Source organism: Salvelinus fontinalis, chromosome 16, assembly GCF_029448725.1.
Source record: "Salvelinus fontinalis isolate EN_2023a chromosome 16, ASM2944872v1, whole genome shotgun sequence".
NCBI classification, from domain to species: domain Eukaryota; kingdom Metazoa; phylum Chordata; class Actinopteri; order Salmoniformes; family Salmonidae; genus Salvelinus; species Salvelinus fontinalis.
The window spans coordinates 7956722-7979632 of record NC_074680.1 but is presented as its reverse complement, the minus strand read 5'-3'; the positions used below and the strand labels follow the sequence as shown (position 1 = coordinate 7979632).

Sequence of the window (22911 nt, the reverse complement as noted above, 5' to 3'; positions counted from 1 at the left end):
CAATATATCTGCGGCATTTCGCTCCAGATACGTCAGAGCAAAGGACGGATAAAAATATCCTCTTTTGACAAATAAAAACGTCTTCACAAAATGATGCTGAAGGAACATTTATGACAGGGAATGTATATCAAACTCATGATGCACCCGCAGCAGGTCTATGGTATGGGCTAGTTATTATCAAAACGTAGGTTCACATTGACCTAGTGTATTAGTGCTCCAATCATCACTCTTCTCAAAATTAATCTATCATGTATTTTTTTGGTATTTTATCATGATCCCCATTAGCTGATGCAAAAGCAGCATGTACTCTTCCAAACAAAACACAGCACACTAATAGACAAGGACAGCTCAAGGACTACATACATTTAACTGCACACAGCCTACATATCAATACATACACACAATATCTAGGTATGTCAAAACAAGTTTGCTGTTCATTTTTGCAACATGAGATGTGAAGTCCATGCAATAATGGCTCTATATACTACTCTACACTTTGAATTTGTTTTGGAGACTTTGAAAAAAAAAACTGGCGGCATGACTGGTGGGTTAAGTGTGTGTGTGTGTCAGAGTTGCGTGTAAGTTGACTACGCAAACAACTTGGAATTAACATTGTTTCTTATACAAAATAGTGATGCTGTAAGTCTCTCCTCAACTCTTAGCCAAGAGAGACTGGCACGCATAGTATTTCTAGTAGCCCTCTGATTACAATGAAGAGAAAGACGTGCCGCTGTTCTGGGCCAGCTGCAGCTTAACTAGGTCTTTCTTTGCAGCAAGATAAGAAAAAACTACAGCCTGCAGGAATTAATTTTTGTGGCATCAAAAAAAAAGCAGAGCATCTCATGTGACACCCCCCCCAATAGCATTGCTGACATGAACACTGGTCCAAAATGAGGTTAGATGACCTTACCAATTAACGTCAGTTGATCTTCTATAAAATGTGCAAAATCAGGTTCAAAAACAGCACACAAATGAAAAGATAAAACGGGATACCTACACAGTTAAAAAACACACACCATACTGGAAAGACCCCAGCTCGAGATTGGTTTATAAAATGTAATTTTTATTAATGTTACATAGCTGATACATAGGGCATTAAACATTTCCACGAGGCTTTTGGGGACTACAATCGATGATTAGCAGAAACACAATAGTGGTCCAAATCTCTAATGACAATCTTTGGCCTAACCAAACGCCCTCTAACATGTGCACACACCTGCATTGAAAAGTACTAAATTGGACACTTGGACTTGGTGTGTATACAGCATTGGTTTCCATTCCAGTGTACTATTAAATTACATGCATGTAGGAGTATTTTTTTCCCTTCCCATTATCAGATTGTTTTTATTTTTTTAGAATGCCCCACCTCTGTATTGTCTTCAACCAGACATGCTTTATACCGTAACCAAAGGGAGCGAGGAAAGACCTTGTCAGAACCAATGGAAAATCACCTGGCTGCGAAAGACTGGGTGCCAGCTCATAGACTGGCCGTCCCTGCAGTATCGAACAATTGGACTTGTCCATGTCGGACGCCAGCAGCTGTAACCGTACCAGATAACCGCGTGGAGAAAGACTACGGAGGATGAGGGAACTATTCATCCTATCCAGCTTAGCAAACACCCCTGTTCAAAGAATACTTAACTGCCCTGGTGTTGGATGGGACTAACATTTTCTGTAGCTCAGCAAAAACCCTAGAATTTCTTATTTTTTCCTCTATTCTGGACTAAAACGTTGATACAAAGAGGTGAAGCTATTCATCATTATCTAACAGCAGAAACTGCACATATGGAAGGCCAGGATGAACACAAACCAAGGAATGGAGTTTTTTTTCCCCTCTCCAGTCAATCTTTTTTTTTTTTGTCCAAAAACTGCAGTGTGAAAAGACAAATGATTTTGGAATTCCCATACGCAGTTTTTTCAGTAATGGGTTTCATTGCTAGAATCAGTTTGAAGTGGAGCAATAAAGGAATGGAGACGTGTAAAAAGGTTATTTTTCTTTTTTTGGAGATGACTCCGTGTGAGTTTCAGTTCTCGTTCTCTCCGGCTTCGCCGGCTTCTCCGCCTTCCCCTTCCTCGGGAGCGTTGTCGGATGTCCATAACTGGAGCGAGAAAGAGACAAAATGTGTTTCTATCGTCAATGTTTGTCAGACAAAAACTTGTTAGTAGACAACTCGTTACCCATGCAGACAGTCTTCCAAATGAACTCTTGTAAGTGAACATTATCATTATTGTACCATCTCTACAAAAAAACAGCATAAAGGTTTCCTTTAACAGACTGTAAATATTGACTAGAATAAGGAACATGGCAGAGCAGATAGGGAAGGGAACTCACTGTCAGGTTGTCTCTGAGCAGCTGCATGATGAGAGTGCTGTCTTTGTAGGACTCCTCGTTCAGTTTGTCCAGCTCTGCAATGGCGTCGTCAAATGCCTCGAGACAACAAAAAAAATATACATTTATTACACGGCAAGCTTCAAAGTAGAATAACTGTGCAAAATCCAAGCTACCACAGATAAGACTAAACCCCCGGCATGTCCAGCACAGATATTAAGCTATCTACTTGGTATTATTCATTGAAATACATTTTTCCAGAAGAGCCATAACAGTCAACCCATTCACACACTTAACTACGTGTTAGCAATTCAATTCAAAACACACCACTTATCTTTCATTCTGACAGAACAAGCAGATAATACAAGGAACTTTTCCACATTTCAAACAAAGTCCCCAGATGTAAAGAAAACCTGGGTGAGGCTGGACTGACCTGTTTGGCCAGTGAGCAGGCCTTCTCTGGGGAGTTGAGGATCTCGTAGAAGAAGACTGAGAAGTTGAGGGCCAGGCCCAGGCGGATGGGATGTGTGGGGTCCATCTCCTTCTTGCTGATGTCAAACGCCTGCTGATATGCCTCCTGAGAGTGCTCTATGGTGGCTGGGGAGCACACAGATCAAAGTGGACGTTATTGGAGGCAAATGGTAGTGTGACACCCTACTGGACTCTTATTTCGACTAACACCAAGTTCGAGACTGACTGAAGCCTGATTCACTAAAATTCACTCTGTAGCGATTATGATATAGGCTAGTGGACATCGACAGCTAGTGTGTGTTAGGTTAAAAGACTACAAGTGTGTGTTAGGTTAAAAGACTACATGCTTATAACTGGACATACAGTTCTCTTTAGCGTGCATCACACAATGGGTGCCAGTGGGAGTCTCAGAGGCCCATACAGTAGGCTAGAACCCTCCCCTCTTCCTCGTCTCCTCCTATGAGACAGTTCCCTGCGGTCGTGCGAGTGTGTGTGACGCCTCACTTGACACCCTTTCCAGCTCTGTTACAAAATGTGCCGTTCTATTTCGGCTGCTGCACGAGGGGCTTGGAGTTTAAAGCAGAGCCTCATAAAGCCTCATTTTAACCTCCTCGCAGACTGTAGAACAATGGCATGCGACAGAGTCCTAAAGAATGTCTTGCAATAGTGCAGATCAAAGGCTTCTTTAATAGGACGTGACTCGGAGGGGAGATTCATATTGGGGCTGTTACGCAAGGGGGGAGCCGAATTCTAAACAATGGCTATACTCTACAGAATATTTACTTTATGCCCCACAGTCATTTAAGCCTGCTTAGATAAATTTTTTCTCTTGAAAAATTACGATGTATTTTACATATCTGGCTCGAGTAGCACTTGGGCTAGAGAGATTATTAGATTTTAGTCACTTAGCAGATGCTCTTATCCAGAGCGACTTACAGGAGCAATTAGGGTTAAGTGCCTTGCTCAAGGGCACTGGCAGATTTTTCTAAGGGATTCGGCTAGGGGATTCAAATCAGCAACCTTTCGTTTACTGGCCCAAAGCTCGCTAGGCTACCTGCCACCCCATTTAGAGTAATTCACACACCTAAAATGTAGGTGTATTGCTTGCAAATTCCAACATGGCAAAAGCCTCATGCAGTAATCAGTTCGAGGGGCCATTTCAATCTCACCTGTCTTGTCATCCCCGGAGGCGACTTCAGCAAGGTATCTATAGTAGTCGCCCTTCATCTTAAGATAGAAGACTTTGCTTTCGGCGTTTGTGGAGTTCTCAATTAAATATTTATTCAGAAGTTCCTGTGCAAAGGAAACAGGGATTAATCATTTGTTCACACACACATACACACACACAGCATAAACTTCCATCCATTTGACAGTCAATGTTTCTATATTACTGAAATCCTGTTAACATACTCTGACTGGCTAAAGAAAGAAGGTTGATTTTGATTGGCTAAGACAACATATAAAAATGACCATGTGAGTTGAGTTCCCAACCAAACCCTCCCATACCAGTGGTAGGCAAATAAGCCTCAATCTTCCCGTTACAACTGTGATGTATTCAACAAAAACTGGGTGAGCAGCATTAGCGACAGTGCTGGACCAAGGAGGTGTACCAACAATGAACATACGTTTCAAAATTCATATAGCGATTATCTGAAAAATGTGATTGAGCCTGTGACCCAATGTGATTGACCAGTTCAGTGGCCTCGTGATGACATCATGCGAGTGATGTCCATGCAGGATGTGCCCACACGAGGGAGGCATACACTCGTAGGGCTGTGACAGTCAAGGAATTTTGCATGACGGTAATTGGCCAGCCAAATGACCTTGGTACCCATAATAAGTTTTTTTTTTTTTTCCCCCCCACGCATTTTCTCCTCTCAGCTCCTGACTGAATCTGCTGCAATAGAATAAATAGAATGTGCGTCAACATTCAAGTCAATGATGGCATAATGGGTGACTGGCAGCCATTGCGAAGAGCAAAGCAGGAAGTAAAAGCAGGAAGTGTACCCATCAATGTGCTGTGGTTTGTTTATTTAACTCCGACATTAGAAGAAAAAAATGCATTCCATGGCATGAGCCACATCAGTTATCACTTGAATTAACATTTTACAGTACCATGAAAATTATCACAATACCAGGCAGCCATTGCTAGTGTACCCATGAGTATAGCACGAATGCCCAGACGTCCCGTCTTCATTATGCTGCTCATTCTTAACCAAAAATCTCCCCTCCCCCCCCCCCCCCAAAAAGTAGTTAATTTATTTTCATGACTGTCTTCATCCATAACTGTCAGCTACACGGTTATACAGTAACGTGTGCCAGCCCTAGACACACATACAGAGTCCACCATGAGTTCAGCGGAGTAGACAGCAAGCGCCTAGCTGTGCATATGTGCAGGCAGCAGTGGTTTCAGCATAAGCAGGGTGGGAGCCAGCGTTTAGCACTGCGTCAAGCCATTCCAACTTGTCCATAATGAGGCCAGGCCTCCTGCGGGTTCCTGACCGTCTTTTGCCCCAGATTCTTCTGGGCTCCTTTCGTTCCAACACTCCTCAGCGCTCTGTCTTAGTGGAACAGATACCGCCATCGAACCAACGTGTCTCAGAGGCAAAACCTGCGGCTGAATGCACCGGCTAAAACTGGGAAAGAGCAGCACTGCTTGCATGCTACAGCTTAGATAGTACTCTGCATATGCATCTATGTTTAAACCCACAGCAGCCGCAGAAACCCCAGCATCACTGCAGACCAGTTCATCTGCAACACACTAAATATACTGAAGAGGGTATAGGGAATACAGTAGGAGCTATGGCCTACATTTCATCTGGGGTTCAATCCAAGGCAAGATTCCTTATGTAAGAGAAATGTATGAGCTCCTGACATGGAGGTCTGGAATGCTCGATCGCCAGTTAGTTAGCGTGAAGGAGCCTAACCAGCCAGGGCCAACTCATCAGGACCAGTCTCCAAAAGTGCCTGACTGCTGCCTGATTACAGGGAATCTGTGTCAGTGAGACCAAGGGTTTAAGTCACATTAACTTGTTTTAAAATATCAGATTAAAACGAGTTCTCCGTAGAAGAGGCTGACAGACCTAAAATGGCATCTACCGACACTGACAGGCAGTGAGTAGAAGTGGGCGTGTCTCAGGGCTCATCCAGCCCTGCCCCCACTCTTACCCGAGCCACTCCCACCCAGTCTACTTACAGACGAGATTAGTCTAGATACACGGCACGCTCAAATGTCTCAAGTTCCAAGCATTCCTTCCCGTACATCACCCTGCCTGCAGACGAGTGGAGGGAGAGTGGCCTGGTTGTTCACATTGTCTTCAGTTCACACAGCGCTCTAGTTTCACACAGACCAAGGCAGTCTTCATTAGGCACCAAACAGAAGAAAACAGGGAGAAATTACATGAACCTGTCCAATAGGAAACACTCGTTTAAGTTTTTGTAGTCAAAACTACAAAAATTTTGCTACAGTGTGCCCTAATAAATGACCCAGGCAATAGCACTGTGCTTAATCAAACGGGCTCCTATATCTCATCTGCGGCTATGATATAGGCCTAACAAGAGCCGATGGTGAAATTCTCCAGTGTTCGACTAATTGTAGTACTGTGGCTGTGCTCTTCTATTGGAGATGAGCATTATCGTGAACATTCGGATGAGCATATTTTTGTGCTAGTCCATCCAAAAACTACTGTGCGAATCTGGCCGGGCTTTCAATGATCACGAAAATGTGGGCCGTCGCCATGACAACCCAGGTTTGACTTTGAAAAATGTGTCTCGCCAAGCTTAGATTCACATGCGAAGACGAGACCAGCCTGGATTGTCGTTGCGTAGTGGGTCCACGGTCTGTTCTGTCGAACCGATGCCTGATAGTGGAGCACTGAAAACAGCCTGCGCCATCCTCAGCAGGACTCCAATTTCCCGGCAGTGTCGATGGCCACGGCCTAATCAACTATAAGTGAACCGATTCTGAAGCACAATCAACTGTAGTTTCTAACAGATTGAGTGGTGGTTATTGGGGGTAACTATCCAGCTTCCATGATCTATTCCCATACACAGTGCAGACATGCAGGGTGGGTAAGGGCAGTGTCTGCATGGCCGTGGGCAGCAGAGGGGTTCCACCCAGTCCAGTCTTGCATGACATCGCCTCAGTGGAAATTGAGTGCCATGTTATCCAGTCCTACTTCAGCCCAGTCAAGCCAAGGCCTGTCAGCTGAGAGGAGACAGGTGGTTACGTGCACCAGTAGCCAGCCGCCAAGCAGAAGGGGCGAGTTCATGCAAGCAGCGAGATAAACATTCTCATAGGCTGGCTGCACCACGCCCTCCGTCAACACTGACAGGCATCTGAGTCAGAGCCACACGCACTAGAGAGCGGCGAGTGCACAGACGTGGAGTAGCCGTAAGATGTGCCCATCTGTACGGTTTACATAACCATGACTCACTGGCATAAAGGAAAGGAGAGAGAGTGGTTAACCAACCAGAGGTACACCTACACCACAGCCTACAGTTAGCTGCTTATCAGTTATGCCTACATATTTAGGGATTGCCATTGTTTGCTTGCTCGTATAGAGAACCACTATGCATATATGCCACAACATTATTATTATTTTTTTTTTTAAATCTCTGTTGGTGACCATTAATATCGGTCAGAGTAAATAACAGCAACCCAATTAGAATGGCAATGGAATGTGATTAGCAAGTGACACGCTTTGAATATCTCCCTGGCTAGATGTTCACAATTGATCCGTGGACACTGCCACCTTTATAAATAAAAATAATCAGTAGAGATGTGGGACATATTGTCATAAAGCCTTAATGGTATTCCTATATGTAAGGTTCAGTGCTAGATTGGGCTCCAGTGTGCTTAAAAAACGCTGCCCACAACACCCCCCCCCCCCCCCCCCCCCCCCAACCCAATCCCCTCATCTCAGACCTCCTTGTGTCTAAAGGCCAGCAGCTCAGTGAAATTCTCTCAACCTCACAGTTAAGCCTCCACCAGATCCTCCCTTAATCCACTATCAAGACCGGATAGGAATAAATGGGCAGAGCCATTCACTAGTACAGGCTTGGATTTAAGTGAAAATAATTGCCTCCGGGGGAAAGAAAGTGAGAGAAAAAAAGTCCGTAGTAGAAAGTCCAGTCAGTGACAGTCAAGTAATATTATTGGAAGGGAACCAAAAAAAAGATATTTTCCTGCATGTTTCAGTTTTAAATCAGAGAGTAGCAAGCTAGGTTAGTGAGGTTTAGAGACATAGCCTATTGAACAAACCGGGCTATGACAGTCCTGTTACACAATTCTGAATGAACTCTTCCACTTGGCTAGCTTCATTACAACTCATGTGCCAGATGAAACTATGTGAATGGTCCGTGCTAGCCGGGATCCTTGGGAAGTCACTACTCCATTGCAGTTGATTTTTTTTTTTTTTAATGGTTAACGTAAAGGTTATGGTTAAGGTAAAGGTTAGGGTAGTGTTCAGGGTAGGGATGTCCCAAGGAACCTAGATAGCACACATATCTTATGTGAATATCTAAACAGGAGGAGTCCACACACTCCCAGTTTTAGGCCTGTAACAGCACGGCTCTTGATCAGCCACCACTGGTAGTCCGCCAGTGCCTACTCCACCCATTCTGACACACCTTGCCATGCAGACACACTGGTTTGTGACCTTTGTCAGTCTGCACCATCACGTCGTTAAACCCCATTGTTCAGTGTGACATTCCCAACAGGAAGAAACCGGAGAGAGGATGAAAATACAATACTACCTTCTCATCTCAGGGCCGGGGGGAGATCACCATTTTAGACCGTAGGAACTCACGGAGAATCGTGGGACATGACATTTGACCCACATTGGATTGAAACAATCTAATGTTAGTCTCTGTTTAGAGCAAGAGAAATGAGGTGTGATATGCTTAACAGATCGAATAAATTAATGGTTGGGTTCAGGGAAACACTCACTGCTGAGAGTGAGACCAGAGTAAAAGGTTAATTCCATTTCAAATGAGTAAATTCAGAAAGAAAAAAAAGTATATAAAGTACCAGTCAAAAGTTGACACCTACTCATTCAAGAGTTTATTTTTTACAATTTTCTACATTGTAGAATAATAGTGACGACATCAAAACTATGCAGTAACGCATATGGAATCATGTAGTAAGCAACAACAACAAAAGTTCAACATATCAAAATATATTTTATATTTGAGATTCTTCAAAGTAGCCACCCTTTGCACACTCTGGCATTCTCTCAACCAGCTTCACCTGGAATGCTTTTCCAACAGTCTTGAAGGAGTTGCCACATATGCTGAGCACTTGTTGGCTGCCTTTCTTTCACTCTGCGGTCCAACTCATCCCAAACCACCTCAATTGGGTTGAGGTTGGGTGATTGTGGAGGCCAGGTCATCTGATGTAGCACTCCATCAATCTCCTTGGTCAAATAGCCCTTACACAGCCTGGAGGTGTGTTTTGGGTCATTGTCCTGTTAGAAAACAAATGATAGTGGGACTAAGTGCAAACCAGATGGGATGGCATATCGCTGCAGAATGCTGTGGTAGCCATACTGGTTAAGTGTGCCTTGAATTCTAAATAAATCACTGACAGTGTCACAAGCAAAGCACCCCCACACCTCCTCCATGCTTCACAGTGGGAACCGCACATGCGGAGATCATCCGTTCACCTACTCTGCATCTCAAAGACACAGCGGTTGTAACCAAAAATCTCACATTTGGACTCATCAGACCAAAAGACAGATTTCCACCGGTCTAATGTCCATTGCTCATGTTTCTTGGCCCAAGCATGTCTCTTCTTATCGATGTCCTTTAGTAGTTGTTTCTTTGCAGCAATTTGACCATTAAGGCCTGATTCATGCAGTCTCCTCAGTTGATGTTGAGATGTATCTGTTACTTAAACTCTGTGAAGCATTTATTTGGGCTGCAATCTGAGGTGCAGTTAACTCTAATGTACGTATCCTCTGCAGCAAAGGTAACTGGGTCTTCCTTTCCTGTGGCGGTCCGCATGAGAGCCAGTTTCATCACAGCGCTTGGTTTTTGCAACTGCACTTGAAAAACTTTAAAAGTTCTTGAAATTTTCTACATTGACTGACCTTCATGTCTTAAAGTAATGATGGACTGTCATTTCTCTTTGCTTATTTGAGCTGTTCATGCCATAATATGGACTTGGTCTTTTACCAAATAGGGCTATCTTCTGTATACCACCCCTACCTTCTCACAACACAACTGATTGTCTCAAACGCATTAAGTAGGAAAGAAATTCCACAAATGAACTTTTAACAAGGCACACCTGTTAATTGAAATGCATTCCAGGTGACTACCTCAAGCTGGTTGAGAGAATGCCAAGAGAGCAAAGCTATGCAAAACGTCAAAGAATCGCAAATATAAAATAGATTTTGATTTGTTAACACTTTTTTGGTTACTACATGATTACGATTCCATATGTGTTATTTCATGGTTGATGTGTAGAAAATGTAGAAAATCTTTTAAAAAATAAAGAAAAAACATTGAATGAGTATGTTTCCAACTTTTGACTGGTACTGTATGTGCAATTCTACCTGAATTGCAACAGAATTTAACCAGTCCTGGTAGACTTACAACATAGTGGAAAAATCTGCATAGCTATGCTTTTGTTAAGCAAACAATATCTTTCATCAAGCATACTGAATGTAGTGTTGACTGTTCAGAGAAGGCATTGCTCATAATTTAAAGAGTCCCTTTTCTTCAGCACATCTATCCAGACAGCATAGAGTTGAGATTCCTGTGGCAGTACGGCTGGGTGAATTACTGATGTCTTGTGCGTGCACTGATACGCTCAAATATGCCTCAAGAGGAGAAGGGCAGTCTCGGAAGAACACTAACCAAACACTTTCAAGACGCAGAAAGATGACTAATCAACTATTTCAAATTATATCTTTGTATTTCATGTAATTATTTTACATCCATAGTCAATATAATGATGCAACACAGTGACTGATTGTCTGACTAGTGACCACACTTTCCCAGCTCCAAGCTGTGAGAGGGTGAGATGGGTGTATTCAGTATCCCAGGCCAGTGGTTCCAACCGTTTTTGGTTACTGTAGCACCAACTGAATTTCGCTCTACCCGGTGTACCCCTTCATGTACATTTTACCAGAAGGCATATGGTCCTAGTACCCCTGGTTGGGAACCACTGTCCTAGGCTTGTACCATATGTGAACACCCACTTTATGTACCAAACATTTCCAGCAGAATGAATCTGTACTAGTACTACATACCAGTACGTCGTTGCAGATATCTCTCAGCTCTCCCTCCACCTTCTCCCGGTATTCGTTGACCATTGCGAGCTTCTTGTCGCTTCCCTCGGTCTTCTGTCCGATGCTGGAGATGACCCTCCATGCCGACCGCCGTGCTCCGACAACGTTCTTGTATGCGACAGATAGCAGGTTCCTCTCCTCGTTTGACAGCTCGCCCCCCTGCTCCGTTACCTCCTTCATGGAGGCAGCCATGTCATCGTAGCGCTCGGCTTGCTCTGCCAACTTGGCCTTCTGAATAAGATCCGTTTTATCCATTGTTTTTTATTATTTAGTGTGTAACCTTATCTCGACTCGCCAGGGAAGGTTTAAAAACAATAGGAGTCCAGGAATGCAACAGGGAATAAACTGAATTGGGAGGTAGAAGATGGAGAGTAGGCGATGCTCCGGAGTATTCCACCAAAAACCTGCAAGTTTAAAACGGGAGGTTTATGTCACTTAGTCAATTTATTATGGAAGAGGTTGTGACCCAATGTAGTGAATACACTTTTATTAGTACCAGCGTATTATAAACTGAAGCCGATATAAATAACCATTTCAGAGCAATCAAACGTGGAACTAACGTTACAGGTTACACGCGCTACCGTTACATTCGGGTGTGCGCGTGTCGTGCGTGCGTGGACGTGGTGTCTGTCAAATTCGATGGGTCGCTGCCGTAGCTAACTAGTGACACAGTACCAGTAGCTAGCTGACGTTCGTTAACACAGAAAGACTTAAAGCTAGCTTTAAGCTAACCATCTAAATTTAACTAGTTAACAATCCTAGTTAAGCTGGCAATTAACCTGACGTTAGTGATCACAGTTGCTGACTGTAACGACGTTAGCTAACATTCAGACAGTGCTACCAGACAGTGCTACCACAGACTACGCTAGAGATAACGTTACCTAGCTACATCCCCACTAGGTTGACATTTATTCAAAACAAAAATTATGCATCCATCTTGCTTCGACCAGACAAACTAACATTAACCCGCCAGATGAGCATCTAGCTAACGTTAGCCTACGATAGTAAAAGATAACTAGTAACGTTAGCGTTGGGCCACTCCTTTCATCATGAATGGATTGCAACAACACAACGTTACCATGCTTGGCTACAAAATAAACATAATTTACAAATCGCAAACAAAAAAAAAAGATTGAAATAGGATTTCTGAATTTTCTAACCTTCTAAGGTCCCGATTTCTTCCTCCGAATTGATCCGCTTTTGAGATTGGTATGAGGCAGAGCGGAAAACCAGCAGAAATGCAATTCAACCAAACATGCTAGGGCGGCTCTAGCTGAGAATGATTTTCCAATCAGAAATATACATTTTCACCTGTCAACGATGGTTTCTAGAGATACTAGCCAGTAGCTATTTTGCGCGGGGAAAGGGGGCGGGAGTTCAGAGACATATTCCACTAGCCTGTAGGCTGCGGCTGGGGCCACGGGGTTTCCTCCAATTAGAGCAAGGGAGAAGACGTCACCATTGCCATGGTTATCCTTAGTTCCTGCCCACTTCCATATGCACGAGGCGGGCGTGGCACGAGAGATATTGCTAATTCCCCGGTTAATACCCTTTCTCCCTCTGAAACTTTGATTTTGTGGGTGATGTCGGCCATACAACCTTGACCAAATTACCCCATATTAGTGCTCACTAAAGCAATGATGGCTTTAATAAAATGTTCACTGCACAGAACACATGATGCTGGTAATAGGGCACACAGAGCACAGACCAATTTATTACATTATTTGTGACATAGGCCTGGCTATGTCGATTACCGAATTGCCTTTTACCTTATTTAATTACACCCATGGGGAAATGTACCCGAATCTTGATGGTGATATTATGCCTTGGATGATCAACTGTCTGGGTCATCTGCATCCCCTTGTGTTCATGTTGTTTCCCCTGTGGACATGATTTGTAGCCCCTAGATGAAAAGGGGACTTCCGTGTCATAACATGCTATGATTGTTGTGATTGCCTAATAATGTGTGGCTTGGTTTCTAAAAAATAGCATCACAGTGGTAGAAGTGGTCTGGCGATAGGCAAGCGGGGCTCAGTGCCATTCCTCTCATCTCTGGGGTCACAGACATGGGAAATCCACCTGTCTAATCGAATCCTACGCCTGGATGCATTCTGATCATAGCAGATGTCCACAGCTGGATATGCTATTGAGAAATATTTAATTGACACCAGCCGAACAGGGTTGTAACCTGGAAATCCTTTTTCTAATTCAGACCTCATCCTGTGAATTTTATTGATCATATGCTTTTTCAATGAGGTCAGTGTCCAGTGTCCCTCTTCTTCCCGATCAACTGATATTCTCTCTCCGAATCTTATCTTCAAAACTGATTCCCCTCCCCCACTCAGAAATATAACCAGGATATGTTTTTATTATTATTGTTATTTTTAAACAGTTTCCCATTGCACCCTCACTATTAGCCACTTTCAGCAGCCATTTTGTTTGTCTCTGTCGAGTCTGTCTGCCCTGTGGTTTTATTGTCCGATAATTGGCAGCATGCATTAGCTGAAATGAAAGGCTCGCAGTCTCCCAGAAGGGCCCTGAATGGTCTCACACAGTGTCATGGGAACAATCTACAGTGGAAAACACAGAGCATCAATGCCACGTCCATTCATCATAAAAACCTGTGATTTTGTAGACTTTGAAGTAGGCTACACTGCTGTGATTTTGGTTGACTGAGACAAGGCTACGCAAATCCCACGGGATGTAATAGGTAGGCCTAGATGATGAACGTGTTTTGTGGGTTAATTATTTCGTCATGCTCAGCTCAGTCCTGACACTTTCGTTGTGATGGATAGTGCAGTCCCTATGATTTCATGGGGTTGGTTTGGGTGTTCTTGATTGTTTGAGGGAAAAGGGCCTGTAGGCCATTAGGGTGATTCTTTACAGTGGCCTCACAAATGGATAAGTTACAAGTCTGGAATGTCCCCTCACAAGCCCTGTAAAGTCTAGAACCCCATTTGCTATGAGTGAACAGAGAAGGGAGGCTAGTTATGTTAAAGCTTACCCTTTTTGCCCTGAATCTTGACTAATTTCCCTATAGATGTATCTTTGCTTTCAAGGGGGTATCTGTCTGCTAAACGTAGGCTTATTCACAACCTATATGATTTTGCAGAGATATGACAGATTTGAAGATGATGTCATAGACAGTGAAATGATTACAATTACATTTGGCCCTTTTGCCTTTCTGGCCTCTTTGGACAAATGGTTATCAAACACCTTTGCATTCTGTTTTTGAGGAAGCTACCCACAGGGCATTAAGTGAATGAAGAGGAAGCAGAGAAGAAGCAGCAAGGTTTTCTAAAAACTGGATTTAAGCTATGCCTATTGCCTCAAGCACAAAACACAGCTTGCTTTTTTGTGAGGCTCCATGTGTGCTTAGTGATGAACGGCCATCTGAACGGCCATCTTCAATTTCCCCTTCTTGCATACATTCCCCTTATCTACCCTCAGCGCTAGTGTGACCGCCACCCCGCCTCACCTCCAGTATGAAAAGTAGATTCCAAAGGCTGCTCAGTAACTGAACAGGCAGGCATAGGGTTACGTAAGTCAAAGAGCCCTTGGGTGTTGTTCGTCTCTACTGAAACCTGCCTGCCTGGCAACAGTCCTACTGACTCTCACTCACTACCCTGCCTGTACAGATAGGCAGGACGGATATGAGTCCAATAGACGACAAGGCTTGATTTAAAGCCGAAAGTGCTGCTGAGTCATAAATGTCCAAGGTAACCTTCCATTATTTAAGCCACCAGCAGCAGTCAGCCTAATTGGGATCTTAGTCATGGCAATCAGTCTCCGATGACCTGTCCAAATTGACAAAAAGAGAGAGATGGAGGGAGGCAGAGAGAGCGAGAGAGAGAAAAAGAGACGATGCATGGAATATTAAGAGCATCTTTTCAGTCAATCACGATCTTTGCTCCTGTTGGAATTAGCTTTCCTTGAATGCCTTTTTGTTGGTGTTTCAACAACAACAGAAATAAAGTCTGAAAGGTTTGTGAGAATAATGAATAAGGGAAATAATGGAGATGATGTTGCTCTCAGACTGCATCCATCGTGCTTTATTTTGACTCTTTTCCTCTTCACGGTTGACTGCCGCCTAGTCCTGCTATTTATTGCTCATAATGACTGGGCAGACTGTCTCACACTGTCTGGAGGCTGGCTGGCTGGCTGGCTGGCTTCTCTCCTCTTGCCTCCTGGCTCTGCGTGAAGCCTGATGTCAGTTGGGAGTGTCTGTCAAGTGAAAAGGCAAAAGGGAAGATCAAAATAAAGTGGGAAAAACATGAACCCAAACGCCTCTATATTGTATTATTTTTTTTTCCCTTGAAAACATTTGTCATTTTTAAGAAACTGCTAAACAGGCGATATACTGTAGCATGGTGTGAGAGTCGCGGAGAAACCGAGGCCAAAGCAAAGGCTGAGTACTGATTATAGGTTATATTCAGTAGCTGCATGATGGATTCATGTGTGGGAGTAGGATTACAGAAGTGGCTTTAGTGGTCTGTGAGGCATAACAAGAGATCATGTTTTAATGCTAGGACCATTGTGAAAAGACAGTGACTTGATTTTACAAGAAACGAGGGCAAAGGCGCAGTCCTTTAGGCAGGGTTTCCCAAACTCGGTCCTGGCCCCCACAGTTCACATTTCACTACACAGCTGATTCAAATAACCAACTCATCATCCAGCTTTGATTATTTGAATCAGTTGTGTAGTGCTAGGGCAAAAAACAAAACGTGCACCAAGGGCGGGCCCAAGGACCGAGTTTGGGAAATGCTGCTTTAGTGCGTTGTTTACATAGCACATAAGCCAAAGTCTCTTGCACTATTCATGCCCTGAGTTCCAATTAACAACCTGAAAATCCTGGTGGAGATTTACTGAAGATAGATATGATTAAAACCTGCCCAACTCAATGTACCTACGGTTTTCCTGTGGGTGGGGTTAGGTGTAGGGCAGGCCTACTGTAGTTTAGTTTCAGTGTATGATGACTGATAGAGATAGACCTATAAAGTAGTGGGAGGCCTCGTATCTTGACCATATCTTGAATCTGTGGATACTTATATAATGTTGGCAGTAGGCCCAGTGTGTAAATGGGCTATGTGTGAGCTAGGGTTACTGCAATAAGGGGTGTAATTGGGACAATTACATTGAGAAGAGCTTAACACTGTCGCAATAATAAAGAAAATATATACAAGTGAAAATGCTTCCCCTGAGATTTTCATGTTAGGAACTCTGTCCCCATGCATTCCATTCCCAATTCCACCTCAGACTATAATTCAAGAAATTATATTGTAATTTACATAAAATAATGTATAAATGTACTGTAATGTTGATGTAGTGTAAAAAGAGCATTATTTTGTGGACTGTTGTTTCAAATGTTTTTTCCAAGATGGCATAGCAGTCGGATGTTTGTTTTGTTTGTCTTGTCCTGTGTATATACCGTTTTTCTTCGGATATATTTCATATATTTCTTAAAATATTTTTAAGCTCAATTTCCATCTATGGACTGAACATACTCTCCTGCAACCCGTCTCACCCAATGTGGTCTGCTATTTTTTATACTTTAGAACCGGAACCCCCTTCAGAAGCTAGCCAGCTAACTAGCTACTAGCTAGTAGTCAGTTAGCCACTGCTAGCGGTCATCACCGTTAACTAGGACATCTGTCAGCCTCAGCCTTGTCAATTCCTGTCAGTCGGCACAGTGCGATATCAACCCAGAGCATATCGAACTGCTTTTTCTCTACCACATCTCCGGATTCCTAGCGCATGCTCTGATCATCGCAGCTAGCTAGCTGCTATCCGAGTGGCTACTCCTGGCTAATGTCTCTGTCCAGAAGCAAGCACCAATTAGCCTGGAGCTAGGCCAATCTCCCGGCTAGCCGAAGAGATCAATCAGACAATTCCTGGGCTTCAATACCTCTTTTGCCAATTGGCCTGGAACCTTTGCTGCCGACACGGAGCCCTGCCAATCCATCACGACTGGTCTGCCAACATAACCGTCCGAGGGGGTTTCAACAGGCTCTTCCGTTGCGACGTCCCCCTGAGGAACATCTGCTAGCCTGCTAGCCCCGGCCCGCTAGCTGTCTGAATCGTCGTGCCTCCAGCTTGCCAAGCTACTCACTGGATCCTATGATCACTCGGCTACACATGCCTCTCCCTAATGTCAATATGCCTTGTCTACTGCTGTTTTGGTTAGTGATTTTTGTCTTATTTCACTGTAGAGCCTCCAGCCCTCCTCAATATGCCTTAGCTAGCCCTTTTGTTCCAACCCCCACACATGCGGTGACCTCACCTGGTTTAAATGCTGCCTATAGAGACAAAACATCTCTCATCGTCACTCAATGCCTAGGCTTACCTCCACTGCACTCACATCCTACCATACCAGTCTGTACATTATGCCTTAATTCTATTCTTCCGCACCCAGAAATCTGCTCCTTTTACTCTCTGTTCCGAACGCACCAGACGACCAGTTCTTTTAGCCTTCCTTTAGCTGTACTCTTATCCTACTCCTCCTCTGTTCCTCTGGTGATGTAGAGGTCAACCCGGGCCCTGCAGCTCCCAGCATCACTCCCATTCCCCTGGTGCTCTCATTTGTTGACTTTTGTAACCGTAAAAGCCTTGGTTTCATGCATGTTAATAACATTAGAAGCCTCCTCCCGAAGTTGGTTTTATTCACTGCTTTAGCACACTCCGCCAACCCGGATGTCCTAGCCGTGTCTGAATCCTGGCTTAGGAAGGCCACCAAATCCTGAAATTTCCATCCCTAACTATAAAATTTTCTGACAAGATAGAACTGCCAAAGGGGGCGGAGTTGCAATCTACTGCAGAGATAGCCTGCAGAGTTCTGTCATATTATCCAGGTCTGTGCCCCAAAAATTCGAGCTTCTACTTTTAAAAATCCACCTTTACAGAAACAAGTCTCTCACCGTTGCAGCTTGTTGTAGACCCCCTTCAGCCCCCAGCTGTGCCCTGGACACCATATGTGAATCGATCACCCCCCATCTATCTTCAGAGTTTGTACTGTTAGGTGACCTAAACTGGGGCATGCTTAACACCCCGGCCAGCCTACAATCTTAACTAGATGCCCTCAATCTCACACAAATTATCAAGGAACCTACTAGGTACAACCCTAAATCCATAACCATGGCCACCCTCTTAGATATCATCCTGACCAACTTGCCCTCTAAATACACCTCTGCTGTCTTCAACCAGGATCTCAGCAATCACTGCCTCATTGCCTGCATCCGTAATGGTTCTGCGGTCAAACGACCACCCCTCATCACTGTCAAACGCTCCCTAAAACACTTCAGCGAGCAGGCCTTTCTAATCGACCTGGCCCGGGTATCCTGGAAGGATATTGACCTCATCCCGTCAGTAGAGGATGCCTGGTTGCTCTTCAAAAGTGCTTTCCTCTCCATCTTAAATAAGCATGCCCCATTCAAAAAATGTAGAACTAAGAACAGATATAGCCCTTGGTTCACCCCAGACTTGACTGCCCTTGACCAGCATAAAAACATCCTGTGGCATTTGGCATTAGTATCAAATAGCCCCCGCGATATGCAACTTTTCAGGGAAGTTAGGAACCAATATACTCAGTCAGTTAGGAAAGCTAAGGCTAGCTTTTTCAAACAGAAATTTGCTTCCTGTAGCACTAATTCCAAAAGGTTTTGGTACACTGTAAAGTCCATGGAGAATAAGAGCACCTCCTCCCAGCTGCCCACTGCACTTGTGGATAGGAAACACTGTGTCACCCCCCCACTTCTTCTTCACCCAAATCCAGACAGCTGATGTTCTGAAAGAGCTGCAAAATCTGGATCCCTACAAATCAGCTGGGCTAGACAATCTGGAACCTCTCTTTCTAATATTATCAGCCAAAATTTTTGCAACCACTATTACTAGCCTATTCAACCTCTCTTTTGTATCGTCTGAGATCCCCAAAGATTGGAGAGCTGCCGCGGTCATCCCCATCTTCAAAGGGGGAGACACTAGATCCATACTGTTATAGATCTATATCCATCCTGCCCTGCCTTTCTAAAATCTTTGAAAGCCAAGTTAACAAACAGATCATTACTGTGCAGCCGTCTTCATCGACCTGGCCAAGGTTTTCGACTCTGTCAATCACCGCATTCTTATCGGCAGACTCAATAGCCTTGACTTCTCAAATGACTGCCTCGCCTGGTTCACCAACTACTTCTTAGATAGAGTTCAGTGTGTCAAATCGGAGGGCCTGTTGTCCGGACCTCTGGCACTCTCTATGGGGGTGCCACAGGGTTCAAATCTCGGGCCGACTCTTTTCTCTGTATATATCAATGATGTCGCTCTTGCTGCTGGTGATTCTCTGATCCACCTCTACGCAAACGACACCATTCTGTATACATCTGGCCCTTCTTTGGACACTGTGCTAACAAACCTCCAAACGAGCTTCAATGCCATACAACACTCCATTGTGGCCTCCAAATGCTTTTAAATGCAAGTAAAACTAAGTGCATGCTCTTCAACCGATTGCTGCCCACACCCTCCCGCCCGACTAGCATCACTACCCTGGACGGTTCTGACCTAGAATACGTGGACAACTACAAATACCTAGGTGTCTGGTTAGACTATAAACTCTCCTTCCAGACTCACATTAAGCATCTCCAATACAAAATTAAATATAGAATTGGCTTCCTATTGTGCAACAAAGCCTCCTTCACTCAAGCTGCCAAACATACCCTGGTAAAACTGACTATCCTACCGATCCTTGACTTCGGCGATGTCATTTACAAAATAGCCCCCAACCCTCTACTCAGCAAACTGGATGTAGTCTATCACAGTGCCATTCGTTTTGTCACCAAAGCCCCATATACTACCCACCACTGCAACCTGTATGCTCTCGTTGGCTGGCCCTCACTACATATCCATCGCCAAACCCACTGGCTCAAGGTCATCTATAAGTCTTTGCTAGGTTAAGCCCCACCTTATCTCAGCTCATTGGTCACCATAGCAACACCCACCCGTAGCACGTGCTCCAGCAGGTATATTGCACTGGTCATCCCCAAAGCCAACACTTACTTTGGCCGCCTTTCCTTCCAGTTCTCTGCTGCCAATGACTGGAACGAATTGGAAAAATCACTGAAGCTGGAGTCTTATATCTCCCTCCCTAACTTAAGCACTGTACCTGTACACAGCCCATCTGTAAATAGCACACCCAACTACCTCATCCCCATATTATTACTTACCCTCTTGCTCTTTTGCACCCCAGTATCTCTACTTGCACATCATCATCTACACATCTATCACTCCAGTATTAATGCTAAATTGTAATGATTTCGCCTCTATGGTCTATTTCTTACCTACCTCCCTACTCTTCTACATTTGCACACACTGTACATAGATTTTTCTATTTTTCTTTTCTATTGTGTTATTGACTGTACTTTTGTTTATGTGTAACTCTGTGTTGTTGTTTCTGTCGCCCTGCTTTGCTTTATCTTGGCCAGGTTGCAGTTGTAAATGAGAACTTGTTCTCAGCTGGCCTACCTGGTTAAATAAAGGTGAAAAGAAAAAAAGAAAAAAAGAAATGCTTAACGTCTGGGTGTTACATTCAGATGAAATAGTGGGTGAAGATGTGGCAGGATAAGTGAGGATAGGAGAAAGGGCAGTAGGGTTGTTTTAACATGCGAACACAGCAGAGTAAACAAGTTGATTCGTGTAGTGATGAATGAGCAGAAACCAGCCAAAAATCTAAGTACAAGAAGTACAAAACTCCTGTGAAGAAAATTCATGGGGATGGTGTAGGAAAGAGGCCTTAAAAGGTATTGGCAACAAGGAGGTGTTAGTGGAGTGGACGGAGAAAGTTGTGCAACCAGGGTTACTTATTTCCTTGTAGGGCTCAAAGAACAAAATAACCAAAATCTTGCAGGAACTTTGTACAGAAAGGTTATGTTGATGCTTCAAAAAGCAAAGCTTAAGTTGATTGCTGCTTTAAATCTTAACTACAAATAACCCTGCAAAACCCTGCAGTACTAAACGCCCAGAAAGGTTACCTCACCTGAGCTTTAAACTGGCCTGTGGGCGAGCCGCCGCCACACTACCCTAATCTAATTCTGAACCTGAAGCTGCCTGATAGCTGATTATATAGCCCCACCATACCTGGAAGATACCAAAGGTAGGCAAGTAAGTTATAAACATGAGTATTTCCACCGCAAAGCATAAATTCTAAATTCTATTTTCCATTTCAAATATACATAGGCAGCTGCCTGTGCTAATTATACTGAACAAAAATATAAACGCAACATGGAAAGTGTTGGTCCCATGTTTCATGAGCTGAAATAAAAGATCCTCAAAATTGTCCTTATGCACAAAAAGCTTATTTCTTTCAAATTTAGTGCACAAATGTGTTTACATCCCTGTTAGTGAGCGTTTCTCCTTTGCCAAGGTAATCCATCCACCTGACAGATGTTGCATATCAAGAAGCTGATTAAACAGCATGATCAGTACATAGGTGCACCTTGTGCTGGGGACAATAAAAGGCAACTCTAAAATGTGCAGTTTTGTGACACAACACAATGCTACAGATGTGTCAAGTTTTGAGGGAGCGTGCAATTGGCATGCAGAAAATGTCCGCCAGAGCTGTTGCCAGATAATTTATCTACCATAAGCCGCCTCCAACTTCATTTTAGAGAATTTGGCAGTACATCCAATTGGCCTCACAACCGCAGACTACATGTAACTACGTGAGCCCAGGACCTCCACATTTGGCTTCTTGTGAGATCGCCTGAGACCAGCCACCCGGACAGCTGATGAAACTGTGAGTTTGCACAACCAAAGAATTTCTGCACAAACTGCCAGAAACCGTCTCAGTGAAGCTCATCAACATGCTTGTTGTCCTCACCAGGCTCTTGAACTGACTGCAGTTCGGCGTCGTAACCGACTTACCTTCAATGTCCACTGGCACACTGGAGACTTGAGTTCTTTACGGGTAAGTCCCAGTTTGAAGTGTACCAGGCAGATGGCAGACAGCGTGTATGGCGTTGTGTGAGTGAGCGGTTTGCTCATGTCAACGTTGTGAATAGAGTGCCCCATGGTGGCGGTGGGGTTATGGTATGGGCAGGCATAAACTACGGACAACAAACACAATTGCATTTTATCAATGGCAATTTGAATGCCCAGAGACACCATGATGAGATCCTGAGGCCTATTGTCGTGCCATTCATCCGCCGCCATCACCTCATGTTTCAGCATGATTATGCACAGCCCCATGTTGCAAGAATTTGTAAACAATTCCTGTAATTTGAAAATGTCCCAGTTCTTCCATGGCCTGCATACTCACCAGACATGTCACCCATTGAGCATGTTTGGGATGGTCTGGATCAACGTGTACGACAGCGTTCACGCTTAAGGTATTTGTGACCCCCAGATGCATATCTGTATTCCCAATCATGTGAAATATATAGATTAGGACCTCATTTATTTATTTCAATTGACTGATTTTCTTCTATGAACTGTAACTCAGTAAAATCTTTGAAATTGTTGCATGTTGCGTTTACATTTTTGTTCCGTGTATTTTAAACATGAATATTTCCACAACAAAGCATACATTTTAAATTGTGTTTTCCATTTTAAGTATACATGTAGCTTAATTATTAAATATAGAAATGCTGAGAATAATAGTTTTATCACTAGCAATACTTTTTGAGAGCAGCACCTGTGCAGTCAAAAGGACGTTCGATCAAGCGCGTACACCCCTGGAACGCACCCAAAGCCTACCTGCAGCTCGCAACTCCAACACTCTACTCAGTTCTGTCCTGGAGAGAGAAACTCAGACAAAGACAAGATGCAAGTTAACGGTAA

At 43.8% G+C, this 22911-nt stretch overlaps 1 protein-coding gene across 1 annotated transcript; it reads right to left on the bottom strand.

The window, feature by feature from the left end:
• Positions 1-1042: 1042 nt before the first annotated feature.
• LOC129812595 (14-3-3 protein beta/alpha-1-like) lies at positions 1043-12377 on the bottom strand. Its single transcript, XM_055864280.1, has 6 exons — positions 12255-12377; positions 11056-11498; positions 3970-4093; positions 2763-2926; positions 2333-2428; positions 1043-2099 (listed from the first exon to the last, which is right to left on the bottom strand). Exons 2-6 carry the CDS (start codon positions 11347-11349, stop codon positions 2025-2027), a joined length of 753 nt encoding a protein of 250 aa, XP_055720255.1. The 5' UTR covers positions 11350-11498; positions 12255-12377; the 3' UTR covers positions 1043-2024.
• Between the last annotated feature and the right edge of the window lie 10534 nt (positions 12378-22911).